The sequence below is a fragment of the Mustela erminea genome, chromosome 20 (assembly GCF_009829155.1).
Source record: "Mustela erminea isolate mMusErm1 chromosome 20, mMusErm1.Pri, whole genome shotgun sequence".
Taxonomy (NCBI): Eukaryota; Metazoa; Chordata; class Mammalia; order Carnivora; family Mustelidae; genus Mustela; species Mustela erminea.
Window position 1 is genome coordinate 21775797 of NC_045633.1, and position 15644 is coordinate 21791440.

Consider the following 15644-nt stretch of genomic DNA (forward strand, 5'->3'; position numbering starts at 1 on the left):
AGGCAGAGGCTTTAACCCACTGAGCCACCCAGGTGCCCCTCAAACCCATAATCTAACTGAACATGATTCGGAGAATGTGAAAGTGAGTTTTACATCAAATTATAAAATTGATCAGTGCAATAACATTGGGAGGCAAGTGGAAGGCTTAAGAGAGAAAGATTTTTACTTGAATAACTAATAAGCTGGTTATAAATGTAGACATAAAGAATGCATCAGTCCCCTCCCTAACTTGGATGTGTCCCCCACGACACTGTGACAAAGTGCTGTCCCGTTTGTGGAACAGATGAATGAAGTGGTGGCCTGGACTGCCCCCACACCAACCAGCAACCACCCCCCGCCCGCCCCACCCCGGGACAGTACACAGAGGCCAACAGGGTAGCATGCCACCTTTATTAATACTCTTAGCCCGCAGGAGACCCCCGGCCAGAAGCCAAGCCCCAGGATCTGGCCCTCCTCGCCCAAAACACGGCTGTGGTAGAGAGGCTGTCAGGGTGGGCAGTGAAAGGGCCTCGGTGTTCAGCATTTCCCAAGAGGACAGTGGCCTGGGAAAAGGCAGGGCCCTGGTGAGGTCTGGACCCCTCCTCACCTCCCAGGGGACCTGCACCCTCTCCCACCTCTGGTCTCTAAGATCACTCAGCAAATACCTGCTGGTGACCTGAGAGTGTCCTGTCCCTCCCAAGGGCTGGGACAGCCCCAAAGCAGCCTGGAGAGGCAACCATGGTGAACAGGGCAAGTGGGGGACAGGGCTACCGTGACCCCTCTCACCTCCATAGCCATTTCCCAGTGGGCCACTGCTGTCTCTCTTCACTGGAGGGCTGCCTAAGGCATAGATCAGCCAGGGCACCGGGTCACCAGGGGACTTTAGAGCCCCCCTGCACTCCCCAGCTTCACCCCGGGCCCTGGGAAACCGCCACTCACCAAACGGTCCAGGGCCCAGCTCTGGCCTTAGCTGTCCATATGTCGCTGGGGGAAGGGACAGAAGGTGGGAGCACTGAGTTCCCAGTGGCCCTCACATGGTGTCTGTCACTTCCCCATCTTGGTCTCGTGTCCAGGCTCACACTCAGGGTCCCCAGCTCCAACCGTCTCCTCAAACCCCATCCATTCCTACCTAATCCCTCTTGTCCCTGTCCCACGCCTTCTCTGCAGGGCTCTGGGTGCACCTTGGCCCAGGACCCAGCTCCTTACAGCCAGCCCTGACAACCCCACGATGCTCTTCCGCATCCCCCCTTACCTGGCTGGCTTCCGACCCCTGGGTATGTGCCTCCAGGCCCATATCCAGGCTTCAAGGCAAGCCCCCAAGGCTGCATGAAGGGCCAAGAAGAGCCCCTTAGGGCCTTGGCCTGACCTGCAGAAGGAGAGCTACTGTGGGCACCCCTGCCCACCAGCGCCAGACAACCAGGAACCCACAAGCCCCCTGGGGTTTCAGGTCGCTGCCCGCTTGGCTTGGTCCCCGCATCCCTTACCAGGGTTCACCCCCTAAACACTCATTTCCTACCATTTCCTTCAGAGCCTGGAACTGCTGCTTTGGGGTACACTGGTGCTTCCTCCCCATCCCCTGCAAGAAATCCAAGTGATTCCTGCCTAGCCCCTGGATGGCCCTCCCCTGCCCCCAGCTCCTGCAGTCTGTCCTCTGTCCCTGACTCACCATTCCTAAAGCCACTGGTCCCGGGAAACTCTGGAGGAGGGAGGAGAAGGTCAGAGACAGGAGGAACCCCTCAGTCCAGGGCCCCCCAGCCCACCCCAGCACTCCCAGGCACCTGGCTGCAGGTGGGCCTCAGGGAAGACCCCAGCTCCCAGACCATTCCCATAAGCAAAACCTGCAAGACAGCAGTGGGAGAAAGGCTGGGTGAGTGGGGGTTGAGGGTGGGGCTCAGGGTGACCAGCTTGTGGAGAGACAGGAGGCAGCAGACAGACAGAGACTGACTTGGAGGCAACCCAGAGAGGGCCTCACATACACGGTCCCCATGCTCAGCCAACCAACCCTGTGCAAACTCTGTTGTTCCACCTTCTGGAAGCCTGTCCTGGCCTCCCTCTGGCCCTCTTCCCTTTGCACCCAAGACTTTACCTCAGTGTGCACTTGACCCTCAGCAGACTCCTGTCTCCAGCCTGTCTCTGGCCGGCATTATGGCCTGCTGCAGACGGGATGTGTGCTGGTTCAGGGAGAGAGCCAGCCAGGGCAAGACACAAGGACAAGAGGGCTTGCCGCAGGGAAGATACCAGCTTGCACCCTTGGGGGCCCAGGGGGCTCACCAACTTTCTGAGGCTTGAGGCCACCACCAAAGCCTGAGAGAGAGGAAATGGGGGCAGAGATGGAGGAGTCAGAGAGAGATAAGGCCTCCGACTCCCCTCTTCCTGAGCTAGGGGCGAGGAGAGGAGGAAAGGGGAAGGGCCTCCTCACCCAGTTCTGTTCCCAGTCCATAGCCATTCAGGGGCTGGTATCCTGTGAGGAGAATGGGGGCCATTAACTCCTTGGGGGACAAATATGGACCTTAAGGGCTCTGAGGAGGACAAAGGGATACTCCCTATCGACACGGAACAGAACCAGAAGAAATGGGCTTAGAAAGCAGCAAGAGAGACTACAGGTAGACTCAGGGAGGGACTTCCTGGCCTTAGGAGCCTGGACAGCTGCAGCAGACTAGGGCCCAAGGATGATGGAGGAGTGACCTGATCTGGACTAGGGACAGGGGGCAGACAGAGTCACACCTGCTTTCTGAGGTTTCAGCCCCCACTGGATGGCAGGAGTCGGTGCTAGGAAGAAAGCCATAGGACAGAAGTGATCTTAGGGTGGGGAGGGCTGGGAATGCTGCAGCCTGCCCCGGGATGGGGGCACCTGCCATAATGGGAGTTCCATGGGGTCTCAGGGCCAGAGTTTAGGCTCTCCCTCAGCTGGCTCTCGGTGACAAGCCTCAGTCTTAGCTAGAGAATGGCCCTGGGGGCTTGTGAGCAGCCCAGCTAGACCCAGCCCCTCCTGGGACCAGGGATCCCCTGGTGCCCCATCCCCGGCCCCTACTCCACACTGACCTGGGAACTTGCCATTCTGCTCTGGGGGAGAGGGCTGGGATTTGGGGCCCCAGCCGCCGCCCCCTTTAGCAGAAGGGACCCCCGAAGTGGGAGGCCTGGGGAGAAGCAGTGGAGGGACCCTCCCATGGCAGGGACCTAGATGGGGAAGGAAGGGGGAGGGCAGTGAACCCAGGCTAGCGCCTGCCCCAGGCCAGTCTCCCGGCCTCAGCCTGGCCAAGCCACCAGCCCATAATGACTTCCAGGGCAGACACAGCTTCCGAGGGAGGCCATGGCTAGGCCAGAGAAAGCCCCACTCCCGTGGTACCTGGGGTACAAGAGGACCCAGCCACCTAACATGGCTCCTGCTCTTGGCCCACCTAGACCCTCTGTGTTCCAGCAACAACCCTCCTCTCCTGCCTTTCTCCTGGTGCATCTCCCTTCATTCCCAGCCCTGCCCCCAGGAGCCTCACCTGGTTGGGCCCCCACCCCATTTCCGTTGCCATATCCTGGAGAGAAAAAGCAGGGATATGAGTGGTAGTAATTTAGTGAGGAGGGTTCTGGAAGGAGGCAGGTGGAGGTGTAGGATAGAGACGGGGATGGGGGGGGTCCTCTCACTTGCCTGGCTTTTGAGGTTTCACACCTCCTCCCAGAGCTGCAGGAGAGACAGTCCCCCTCAGAATTCAGACCTCAAGCTCCCAAGAAAGAGCCCAGTGCCCCCCTTCTGAAGCCCCCGCCACACTCACCTGCTGGGAGCTGCAGTCCGGGAGTAAAGCCTGGGGAGAAAAGCAGGTGTGAGGGCTCTGGCAGCGGCAACCTCAGGGCAAGGTGGGGGAGGGGCGGGAATGGGCTCACCTGGCTTTAGAGGGCTCATGCCCCTTCCCAGGGCTGGGGAGAGACAGAAATAGGCCGAGTGACAGCTGGATGCCACCCTGTCCCTTCTCTTCCCAGGACCCAACTCTGCGCCCCCTGGGGCCCTGCTCCCCCCCCACCCACCCACCCTATGGCCTCCCTCACCTGGCTGGGCCCCTTGGCCTGGGAAGACTCCGGCTCCCAGCCCATTCCTGTAAACTGGGAGACAGGGTGTGTGGATTGGGAAGGGGGAAAGCAGTGAGAGGAATAGACAGTTTCTGGGGTTAGAGAGCAGTGGGGGCCTGATTCTGACGCTGACCCCAATTCTGGAACTTCCCCACAGCACCAAGCAATTCTCCCAACACCACCTGGGTGTCTGACAACATGCCTCAACCCTGACACCAGCCACCTGCAGACAGCCTCAGACCCCACAGGTGAAGGGCTCAGTCCCCCACCCCCTCATTTCAAGCACCCTCAGCCCAGCGGTACGTCTGACCCTCTGGCTAGGAACCCAGCTCCTTGCGTGGGACCGATTTGCTAGAGCAGCTCACAGAACTCAGGAAAAGCTTCCTTACTAGAATCCAGGCTCTTTATAAAGGCTAGCACTTAGGGCCAGCAGATGGAGGATAAAGAAGCCAGGCGTGTGGGAAGGCTGGAGGGGCCTCTGCACTCCCCAGGCCTCCAAGGGGTCACCCGCCACCCCAGAAGCCCTTTTGGGGTTTTAGGGAGGCTCCCTTACCATCTCCAGAGGTCAAAGGGAGGGACTGAAAGTTCCAACCCTCCAGTCCCAAGCTGGGTGCCCCCAGCAAGCAGCCCCAACCTGAGATGACAGGAGGCTCTCCAAAAGTCACATTAACATAACAAAAGACACTCTACTGGTCTCCACACTTAGGAAATTCCTAGGCTTTGAGGGGCTCTGTGCCAGGACCCGGAGACCAAATAGTTCTATCTTATTAGAAGTCCCCGTCTTGCAGGACTCACAGGGAGGAAAGCCTTACCTGGCTTCTGCAGCTTCCCGCCCTCACCGATGCCTGAAGAAGAGATGGGAACAGGTGAGTGACCTGCTCCCCTTCTCTGGGCCTCTCCAGAACCCCAGGGTCTGGCCCCAGCGCCCGCTTCCCTACCTGGTCCGTAGCCCACGGGAACCGCAGGGCCTGTGGAGATGGAGAGGCTCAGGTACGGGGGACCGGGGTGGGTCGGGGGGAGCCGGAAACCCAGGCCTCTGGGGCCTCCTGCAACTTCCATTTAATCGCCAGCCCCGCCCTCACCTAGTCTGGCAGGAAACCCCGCCCCCAACATGGCCTGGGTGAGGACCAGGGCTCCCCGCCAGGCCCTTCTCTCTTCTCCCCTCAGTACCTGCTCTGCAGCCTCTGGGAGCTGGAGGGCCCGTGCGGGTAGGAGGGATGACCAGGGGGTTGGGGCTGGCTCAGGTGGGGGAACTGCCTGTGGTCCCCCTTCAGAGCCCAGCCTGGAGGCCCAGCTGCTCCTAGGCTAACCCACCCTCCTGCCAGGCCGCCAGGGAAGCAGGAGAGGATGCCCAGACTTGTACCCCCCAGACCCCACCAGTCTCACCTGGCTGGCCTCCCAGCCCGTCGCCATTCCCAAATCCTGGGAGGGACAGATAGATAGGGGTGTGAATGGGGGCAGGAAAACTCGGGGTTTGGGGGAGGTGGAGAGAGACAGGCAGGGGTGAGGTTCACCTGGCTTCTGGGTTTTACCTCCACCAGGCTTGGGGAGGTGGAGGCTGATGTCCACCCACCAGACCTCTCCTTAGGGTCCCCTGTGCCCCCAGTTTCTCCCAACTCCTCGGCACCCCTCACGGCTGGGCTCCTGGTCCTTTCTTCTTCTTCTTTTTTTTTTTTTTTTAAAGATTCCATTCATTTGACAGACAGAGATCACAAGTAGGCAGAGACAGAGGAAGCAGGCTCCCTGCTGAGCAGAGAGCCTCATACGATCCAGGACCCTGAGATCATGACCCAAGCCGAAGGCAGAGGCTTAACCCACTAAGCCTCCCAGGCGCCCCTCCTAGTCCTCCCATATCCAGAGGAGGACAAACAGGTGTGGACAGGAAGGGCTGGTTTTGGAGGGGTTCAGGAGGAGGCAGGACAGAGCCTCAGCATGGGAGTGTGGGGCGAAGAAGCCGCGGTACAAGGGAGAGGTCACGTCCTCCCTCCCCGGGCCTCCCCGGCCACAGGCTAAGCTCCCACCTCCCCACCACTTGGAAGCCAGCCCTCCGCCTTCCTCTCTCCCTGAGAGAAGCCTGGGTCCAGGCCCCTGAGATGGCCATGCCTCCCAGCAGGTCCCAGATCCTAGAGAGTGACAGGGAGCCTGAGAAGGGGGTGCTCTGGCTTCAAGGGGCCCATGGACACAGACAAGACCGGGCCAGACTCACCTGGTTTCTGGGGCTTCATGGCCCCCCCAAAGCCTGGAGAAGATACAGGAGCAGGTGAAGGGCCCAGAAGCCCCATCTCAAGGCCTCCCCAGAGTCTTCCCCACCCTGCTTTTACCTGCTCCGTATCCATTCTGGGTCACTAGGCCTGTGGGAAGAGAAAGGGTGAGTTGGGAGATGGGGTCTGGGGGGTCAAGCTGACACAGAGGTGAAGGTGCTCGCTTCAAAGCCAAGCCCGAAAGCTGGAATCCTGGAAGCTTCCGCTCAGCAACCCCCCCATTATTTACCAATCCTGCCCCTGCCAGGCCTGGAGGGAGGTGAGAGAGGGTGCCCAGATGCTGACCCGCAGACCCCAGCAGTCTCACCTGACTGGACTCCCAAGCCGTTGCTGTTCCTGAGCCCTGGGGGACAGAGGGGGCTGTGTGAATGGGAGAGGGGAGTTTAGGGTTTGGTGGTGGAGAGAGATAGGCAGGGGTGAGGCTCACCTGGTTTCTGGGTCTTCATACCCCCTCCAAAGCCTAGTGAAGACAGGGAGCAGATGAGAGCCTGGTCCCCGTCTCCAGGTGTCCTTAGAGCCCTAGAAGGTGCCTACCTGGTCTGTAGCCATTTTGAGTTGCAGGACCTGCTAGAAGGCAAGAGGGGCTCTGGGGCCAGCCTCTCTCTGAGGTTCCCCCTGGAATCCGACAACGGCCACCCCCCACCCAGTGGAGCCCCTACTCTCCCCCTGGGGCCCAACTCCCTGGGAAACCTGAACATCATCCCCACTGCCTGGGTCCCTCCTGGACGGCTGTCACTGCCACCACATGCATCAGCCAGTGGGGGAGACCAGCAGACTGGGTGACCCGGCTCCGCCTCCCCAAGCACCAGCTCCTTTCTCGCTCCTGCCACCTTGGCCTCTGAGCTGTTTCCAGAGCCGCTGCCCTCTCCAGTCTCTCTTGGAGGCCGCAGCTCAAGCACCCACCGATTCAGTGGGCCCCAGCCAGCAGTCCTCCCCCTGGCCTCCGCAACCCCTTCCCCAGATGCTCCTGGCTCCCCACTTGTGCTCACACTCCCTTCCTGTCCACCCGTCCCAGAGCACCCCAACCTCCAGGGGTGCCTGTCTCCCACCTGGCCAGCCTCTGGTGGGCTGAACCAGTGTTGTTCACACCAGGAGGGAGAGGCAGCAGTGGACAGCGGGTCTCACGTGGCTCCCAGGCAGAGGGAAGGCCAGGAGGCTGTCTGTGTGTCCCCCCAGCCCCTCCTGCTCCCTCAGATCCTAACCAGGCCTGGGCACCCCCAGTGACCCGTATGCTCCTAGAGCCTCAGAGCCTCACCTGGTTGGGCTCCTACTCCCGGGAAGGCGCCACCTCCCAGCCCGTTCCCATTCCCGAATCCTGGGGAGACAGAGCAAGAGGGAATACGGGGGATCTGGGGCTTGGGAGCACAGACAAAGAGATACTGACGGGGAGACAAAGAACAGGGCTCACCTGGCTTCTGGGGTTTTCCGCCCCCTCCAAAGCCTGGGGGAGAGACTAGCAGGTGAGGGACCCAGAAGCCCAGCCCTGGGTCCCAGCTTCAACCCCATCCCCTTGCTACCCCTGGTCCAAAGCGATTATGAGCTGTGACATCTGCTGGGGGGAGGGGGTTACATGGAAAAGTGGGGTGGTGCTGAAATAGGCCCCGGGGTTCCCCCACCCTGCTGCATGGATCCCTCCCCTCACACATCCCTCCGTTCAGCCTGGCTACCAGAGTCAGGGAGGGGGCCATGGAGCCTATGACAGAAGAGGGTCTGGGAAGGCAGGCTGCAAGGGACCCATCCCTCAGACCTGTCCCCACAGCTGCCCTCTGGCCCACGTTTAAACCCCACATCTCCCGCCACCATGCTTCCGAGCCCAGCCTCCTTCAGTCCTCCCACCCAGCCCTGGGGCCAAGGGTGGCTCTCTCTGGCTTAAAACCCCAAGGGTATGGGCCTTTGCAAGGTTAAAGCCCCTCAGGACTGGGCATGCTGGCTGGCCCAGGACAGGCAAACTTGAACGCTGGTGGAATGAAGGAGCCCCTAAGAGACCCTGTGCTTGCACTCAAGGCATGGCCAGGACCTTGACCGCTCCAGCCTTGTGCCCCCGCCCCAAGCTGCCCCAGCCTGGCCAGGCCCCTGGCTATTGCCAGCTGCAGCCTAGAGAGGAAAAGCAATGTGAGGAGTGGGCTCGGGGAGAATTAGGGACTAGGGCAACACCCAGAGCCACAGAGCCACATATGGACCTCATCCCATCCTGTTCCCCGAGGAGTCCGTTTTCTGCCCTCCAGTCCCTGACCTCCCTAGCTCCTCCCCAGAACCCCAGCTCGGCCCAGATGCCCTTACCTGGCTGGGCTCCGAGTCCCATCCCATTCCCATTGCCGAGTCCTGGGAAGACAGCAAGAGGGAGTAAGGGGAGGCCAGGCAGAAGAGGACGGAGACACAGGGACAGCAGGCAGCGCACCTGGCTTTTGAGGTTTCATGCCCCCTCCAACTCCTGAGAAAGGGTCCCTGAGCTCCCTTGAAGCCCCACACTCACGCCTCTGGCCCCCGGCCCCCACCCTGTACCTGGTGCCTGGCCACCATTCTGAGCCACAGGGCCTGTGGAGAGAGGGAGGGCAGGGCTGGAGCTGGGCCAGTGTGGCTGCTCTGGGGGGCTCCCCTGACCTGTGCCGCCCTCGCCCAGGACCTCTGTGTCCCTCAACTGCTCTTTGCAGGAAGCGTGCCCCGAGAAGGGATTGGAAATCGAAAAGACCGTTCTGAGACCACGCTCAGGCCATGGAAATGCCAGCAGCAGCCCAATGAAGAGAGGAGTCCCTTAGAGGGGTAACATGTGCCCAAGGGGGGGACATGGAGAGAGGGCTGCTCTCCCCTTACCTGGCCTCTGAGGATCCATTCCCCCTCCCAGGCCTGGGGAGAGACCAAGAGGCCCCCCAACCTCCCCATGGGCCCACCCCTGACTTTCTCCCCTACTTAATCCCTGTTCCAACTCTACACCTCCTCCTGCTTTTCCCTCCCCGGGCTCAGGCTCTAGGTGTCCTCACCTGGCTGGGCTCCCAGCCCTGGGAAGGAACGGGCTCCCAGTCCATTTCCATATACTGGGGAGACAGAGCCAGAGGGAGTAAGCGAGAGAGAGTGGGCTGGGCTTCACAGGGAGCCAGATGGAAGGCAAGGTGGAGAGGGGGGTGGGGGTGGATGGGGCATCTCACCTGGCTTCTGGGGTCTCACACCCCCTCCATAACCTGGGGGGAGAGAAGTGGTGGATGAGGGAGTCCCAGGGGCCCAGCCCCTTTCTGGGACTCCAAGGCCATGATGAGAAGTCACAGGGCTTCTGGGGTCCCAGCTGAGATGGGGGTGAAAGAGGGGTGCCCTTTTTCTTTCCTCCCCCAACGAGTCAGCAGTTCTGCCCTGGGGGAGCCTGGGAAAAGACCCTCCCAGTGCCCACCCAGCCTTATCAGCCCTCAGCTATTCTCCCGCCTGACCTGGCTGGGCGACAGCGCCTGGGAAGGTCCCCATTGCCAGCCCGTTTCCAAACCCTGGGGAATAGGAAAAGAGGGGGTCAGGGGGGAATAAGAGAATAACAGGGAGGGGGGAGGCAAGACAGAGATGGGGAGAAACAGGGTGGGGGCTCACCTGGCTTCTGGGGCTTCACACCCCCTCCAGTGCCTGAAAGGGAGATGGGGCCCAAGTGAGGGTCTCAAATCCCATTTCTGGAATACCTAGAATCCTGACCCCAGCTCCCAATGACCCTGGGCCCACCTCTACCTGTTCTGTAGCCAGTTAGAGCTAGAGGACCCACAGGGAGAGGGTCGCTTGGAGACCTCGCTAGGGTGGGGGTACAGGACCCTTGGACCACACCAGAAATGGCAAACTGGAAGGCTCCCTGTCTGCCTGCCTCAATCATTGAAAAATCCTGATCCTTCCCTCTAAGGCCTGGGAGGGAGGCAGATAGAACCAACCGAACCAACCCCTAGTACCCGCCAATCTCACCTGGCTGGGCTCCCAGCCCATTCCCGTTCCCAAATCCTGGGGGGACAAATGGAGATAAAGGGTGTGAAAGAAAGCGGGGGGGACAGAGCTGGGGCTGGACAGATTTCCCTCAGAAGCCAGGGGAGATCCAGGGACTAGGTAAGGGGCCCAGGACCCTCCCTGCTGCTTCTGAGCAGCAGGCCTATGGGAATTCAGCTCCTATCTGCCCACCCCAGAGATGGAGAGCCCCGTTGGTGAACGGGGAAGGGGGCCTTGGAGCCCACTCTCAGTCGGCCCAGGGGACATGCAGTGAGCCAGACTTGCCCCCACTGCACGGGCCTCAGTGGGGGCAGCACAGACAACAAGCAGGGACAGGAAAGAGTTGGGGGATGTCCGGGGTGGGGCACACAGGTGAGATGACATCAGAGCAGGATTCCTACGTGGGAGGGGAGTGTGTACAGGAGGAAAAGGAGACCAGCCTGAAAGGGTCACAGTTCACTTCTCTGGGGATGGGGGCGGGGTGGGATCAGCACTGTCCCCACATATTTTTGAGGTGGTGCTTCTCCCAACTCCCATTTGTCCATTTCTCACCTGCTCCCAGGCCACTGGGGAAGCCGTAGCCTGGGGGGGGGGGGGAGGGGATGAAGACAGGAAGTTGAGCCCGAAGGGCCAGGAGGGTCTGGGAGCTGGGGTTCCTCACCCTCATTCGGAGGACACAGCTGCTCCCACCCTGCTCATCCTCTCAGCCAGCTTTACCTGATCTGTAGCCTTTGGGGATCCTGAAGCCTGTGGGTTGCGGAGAAGGGGGTTAACTTAGGAGGGGGCAAAGGGCTGAACCTGAATGCTACCCCTTCTGCTGTGCAAGCAAGAATGTAACCCCCTTTGGGCCTCAGTTTCCTCTCCGGTCACAGGAGGGGTGAGGACAGCACCAGGTGAGCAGCCTGGAGGCAGGGGCTTGGGGGCAGGTGTTCGGGCTGGACCCCTGGGGGCAGATCCCCCTGCTCCTTCTGCAGGGGCACGACCACCATCCCCCTCCCCACTCCATTCTTACTCTGGAGAGTCTCTGGACCCCTCCCTTCCTGGTGCCCCACCCCCTCATCTTTCTCTCTTGCAGCGAGCTTGGTGCATCAGGTCTCAGGATGGAGCCCCTTCTCCCACCCTGAGGACCCCACAGATCCCTGGACTGAAGACTCTTCTGCGACACTCTGCCCCTACCTGCCCAGCCCCTTGGCCACCAGCCTCGTCTTCTCACCTCCGCCCTACCTCCCAGCCTTTGCCCCTTCTCACTGCCAGGATGTCCTTACTCTTCCCTGTCCTAGCTTGACCCCCTTGGAGACCCAGTTCCAAGCCCCTCCTCTGAGATGTCTCATGCCTGCCACTGATGTGCTGCCGTACCTCACCCTGGTTCCAAAGGTGTGGGGTGTCTTTGCTCCCCACACTTGAGCTAACCACGGGCAAGAGTGTCTGCCATGAAGACAGGGAGGGACCCTGTGCTCTCCTGGGCCCCACATCGGGATCCCAGAACTAGGTAGGGAACATCTGGGGCTCTCTCCCAGAGATCTCCTGGACCCGCAGGGGAGAAACCAGGCCCTCTCCCTTGACCCCAGTGCCAACAAGGACCACTTACCTTTCCCTGGGCCCGGAGACAAGGGAGGTAGTCCTGGGGAGCAAGGAGGCGCAGACTCGGGATGGGGACCCCAGAGATGGAGAGGGAGAAGGACCCAGGCATCTGTCCCTGAACCCCCCCATAATCCTGCCCCCCAGAACTCACACACCCAGAGCCCCAGCATTGGCCCAGTGCTGTCCCTAGCCCTCCCAGCCCCAATCTCAGCTGCCTGCTTCCTGCCCTCCCCTCACCGCCTTGTAGGCTTTCTGAAGCCAGGCAGAGCAGGAGAAGGGCTGCGGGGAAGGCCCAGGTGCGCATTATGCCGAGTGGAGTGGGAGGGCACTCTCCCTTTGGGCCTTTAAGCACCTCTCCTGGGTGGGGTCTCTCACCCAGGCCCCCCAGCTTCGAGGGGCAGAGGCTCTGTTGGCAGACCCCAGGGGGCCAGCCCCCCACCTCTTTCCATGGCAGGACTCCAGAGCCCGGCCTTCTCCCTGCCCCACCCCTCATCCATCATGAGTGCTGACAGCCGGGACAGGCCCCCACCTGGCCCCCGAGGCTCACTCCGCCCCTGTCAGGATTGGGGCCCTGGCGCCAGGCCTTGGGGGCTCAGATTCCCTCCCCGCAGCTGGCAAAGGGCAGGCAGGCACCCCAGGCCCAGCCCAAACACAGCTGGAGAGAGGAGGGAAAGCCAGGCCCAGAAATGGGGGGGGGGGGCTGGCAGCAGAGCCCGAAGGAGTTACTGTGTTGCACGGAGAGTGGGGGGCAGAGGCCACAGTGTCCCAGAGGCACGTGGAGAAGCAGCAGTGCAGGACACTGGGTCTGACAATGAGGCTGTCCAGGAAGAGCCAGGCAATTAGCTCGTCTAAGCCCGGAGACTCCGGGACCAAAGCAGGAGCTGCCCCCACCCCCTTCCATAAGAAGCGGTGACACAGAAGGAGCCTGTCAAGGGACCACTGCCGTTGCCTGAAGGCTTGGTGGGAGTCCACCTGCCACAGGAGACACTCTCGGTGTCACCTTGGTCTCCTGCTCAGCTCTAGCAGCAGTGACTCCAAGGCTGGGGGACTGGAGGGAGGGGCACTGCCTAGGGGGCAGTGGAGATAGGAAGCACTCTGTTTCTAGGGTGGCAGAAGAGCCTGGAGCCTGGGCCAGGTGGGGGGCTTGGTGGGGAGCCAACTACGAGAAGACAGAAGAGGCAGGCCTGGAAGTGCCAGGAGTGAACCCCCCACCTCTGAGCTGGCTGGGGACAGCAGTGACTCAGCCCCTCTGGGCCCTTGTCCAAAATGCTCCACACCCTGTCTGTCTGAGGGTCTGGCCCCTGCCCAGCCAGCCCCTCCTGGCACCTCTGGCTAAGGAGGGCGGCCTATCAGGTGGGGCTGCCTGACGGGTTGAGGGCCTAGACAGAGACTATGGTGGGGAGTCGGCCTGCTGCAGGGCTCCCAAGACCATGGCACATGCAGAGGCCACCTCTAGCCACAGCAGGGCTTTGAGCAGATGCCCCCCAGCACGGACACGTGCCTGTCCATGCCCTTCCACCCACATCCCAGGCTGCACCCTAGGACCACACTCCCACGGCCCCTCTGTTCCCACTAGGTCTCCTCAGCCCGGTGTCCCCGGTGAGGTGCCCCCATGTGCCCACTGCTTCCCCTGCCTGGCATAGAGCTATGAGCCAGAATCCTGAGGGCTGGACCTTTTACTGGCTGCTGGGAGGGGCCCCAGGCCCCTGGGCCCAGCCACCCCATGAGAGCCCAGAACAGCTGGGACGATCTCTGCAGACTCCCCGGGGAGGGCTTCCTGCCAGGCCACCTGCTCCACCTCGTGAAGGCAAGCACCGGCTCCCTGGTCTCCTCAAGAGCCTCGGAATGGGCTTGTGGTTACCAGTCAAATTCCGACTGGGTTTAAATACCTGCTCTATCCGGCCAGGATGCCGGAGCAGGAACCCAGCCTCCCTGGGCCCATTCTCTTTCCTCTACAACGATGACACTGACATCCAGTGTGTCAGGGCTACTGGGGGGAGCTGCTTCTTACTCCCGTCTTACAGATGGGCAAAAAGCAGAGAAGCGAGTGGGCTCAGGTCCTACAGCTCCCAAGCAGGGGGCCTGGGACTTGAAGACAGATAGTCCGCAGGCCCAGTTATTCCAGACACTGTGTTGTTCTCTGCCCGCCTCATGTCACTCTGGGCCCAAGATGTGTGCTTCAGACTCAGTATAGCTAACAGCCCCCTCTACAGACCTAGACACAAGGCTTGCCCCACCGGGTGCCAGGGAAGCTTGGCCCACCAGGAGGTGGGCACAGACCAGGAGGGACCATGCAGGGGGTTCCGGCCGAGTGCCTGCGAGTCTTCTGCCAAAGGGAATGCTGGTGCCCACTGCCACTGCCAGACTGCCTGGGGGCTGGCATGGGCCGGTGGAAAATGCCAGCCAGCCTGGGGCTTGGGCCAGCTTCATGCTGCTGGGGGCCAAGCCCTGTGGGGCACCCCTGGCCCATGCAATGGCGCCACCCCTACCCCTCACATCAGTCCCTTCAGGTCATCCCCAGTCTTGGCCAAGCCAGCCTGGCTAAGAGCCGCTGGACCACGTGGGGGCAGGGGAGAGACCCTGATGGAGTCCCAGCCTCGGGAACCTTCTCTTCTAGGCGTGAGGACATGGTGGCTCAGCTTCCAAGGAGAGGAGCAACTTTGAGGGGATAGAGCTAAGAGCCCAGAGCAAGGCGACAGCTGGGTGTTGGGAGTGCAAAGCAGAGGCCCAGGAAGCCTGTTGCCTAAAATGGCAAAGCCTGTCAGGCAGACTCCCAGCCAGCTGGCTCAGAGCAGCACCTGCCCGGGTGGGAGGGAATTTGGGGAGGACAGCTGGAGGGGAGGCAGGCGCCCCGTGAACCTGCGACTGTGCTCAATCCCCTCGGGTCACCCACTCGGCCCTCCATCAGGCAGCTCTTCACCTCCGGAACACCGCTGCCAGCACCTCCAGGCCCTCCCAACGCTGACCTCTGTTAATTCCCTGTCTCCACCCGCCGCCAGATTTATTAAACCTGTGCTAGTGTGAAATGAGGCACACACCCAGAAGCGTGGGTAAGACAAATGCACACTAACACACCTATACAACACCCACCGCACCTGACACCAAGACCAGCTCCCCGGACGCACACACCACAGTCCCCTCTTCATTACGGTGCCCTGTTTGCACTTGGGCCGTCCTTTCCCTGCTTTGCTTAAGTCACCTTAGTCCGACTTCCCTGGGAGAGGTCTGGGTGTGGCCATGGCGCTGTTGCGGCGACGGGACACACGGGGGCGCGCTGGGCTCGAGCCGGCTCTCACCTGAGTGAGGCGGGGACCCCGCAACCCAGAGCTTGGCGGAGGTGTGGCGGGGGTTCTTGGCGGGCCCAAGCCCCCTCCAAGTTGTTTGGTCTCAAAGCCTGTGGGCCCTTGCCTCTGCCCCTGTGATCCCGGGGCGGGTGTGGGGGTCCCGGTTCCTCTCCCCAGGAACTTCCTTTTGGCCCCGGCAGCTGCTTTGAAAACCTGTACAACTCGATACAAATGACAGAATGTTGCTGTTATTATTAAACGGTGAGTAAGCTCCTACTGTGTGCTTCCTCGGCCTTGAGCTAAGCCCTTTGCATTCATTTTGTTATGTAGTTCTCCTATCCTACAAGGACGTGGGAACTATCATCTCCATTTTACAAACATGGAAACAGGTCCAGAAACAAAGCAACTCGCTCAGGACAGCACAGCTTACGGGTACAGCAAAGCAGGATAGAGTCCTAATTTTTCTTACTCCACGACTGGTGCTCTCTCCTACTATCTGTACTTAACTTCATAATACAGTCCTTCCACAGAGGGAAATATC

General features: G+C 60.9%; 1 protein-coding gene across 19 annotated transcripts; it reads right to left on the reverse strand.

Moving 5' to 3' along the window:
* Positions 1 to 373: 373 nt before the first annotated feature.
* LOC116580924 (elastin-like) lies at positions 374 to 13906 on the reverse strand. Of its 19 annotated transcripts, none has more exons than XM_032327794.1 (37): positions 12057 to 13906; positions 11827 to 11859; positions 10956 to 10985; positions 10791 to 10820; positions 10221 to 10256; positions 9864 to 9896; positions 9713 to 9766; positions 9440 to 9472; positions 9275 to 9328; positions 8799 to 8831; positions 8695 to 8727; positions 8577 to 8618; positions 7705 to 7737; positions 7552 to 7611; positions 6831 to 6860; positions 6724 to 6756; positions 6604 to 6639; positions 6357 to 6386; positions 6242 to 6274; positions 5422 to 5457; positions 4974 to 5003; positions 4848 to 4880; positions 4015 to 4068; positions 3853 to 3885; positions 3744 to 3773; positions 3471 to 3506; positions 3022 to 3156; positions 2704 to 2748; positions 2399 to 2440; positions 2251 to 2283; positions 1758 to 1817; positions 1646 to 1675; positions 1496 to 1555; positions 1232 to 1345; positions 919 to 963; positions 766 to 819; positions 374 to 542 (listed from the first exon to the last, which is right to left on the reverse strand). In XM_032327794.1, the coding sequence occupies exons 1-37, from the start codon at positions 12310 to 12312 to the stop codon at positions 517 to 519; spliced, it is 1818 nt and encodes a 605-aa protein (XP_032183685.1). In that variant the 5' UTR covers positions 12313 to 13906; the 3' UTR covers positions 374 to 516. The 19 variants fall into 19 exon arrangements, with proteins under 19 accessions (XP_032183685.1, XP_032183691.1, XP_032183684.1 ...); XM_032327800.1 differs by having other exon boundaries at positions 766 to 815; positions 6831 to 6863; XM_032327793.1 differs by having other exon boundaries at positions 6831 to 6863.
* Positions 13907 to 15644: the final 1738 nt, after the last annotated feature.

Bases quoted from the DNA above. Each gene is read 5' to 3' on its own strand.
- LOC116580924 (XM_032327793.1), bottom strand. From the start codon at position 12,312: ATGAGGGGTGGGGCAGGGAGAAGGCCGGGCTCTGGAGTCCTGCCATGG. The intron at 9,473-9,712 runs GTCAGGCGGGAG...CTCTCCCCCCAG, and splicing joins AGGCGCTGTCGCCCAGCCAG to GTTATGGAGGGGGTGTGAGA. The intron at 1,818-2,250 runs GTGAGCCCCCTG...GCTGTCTTGCAG, and splicing joins CCTCAAGCCTCAGAAAGTTG to GTTTTGCTTATGGGAATGGT.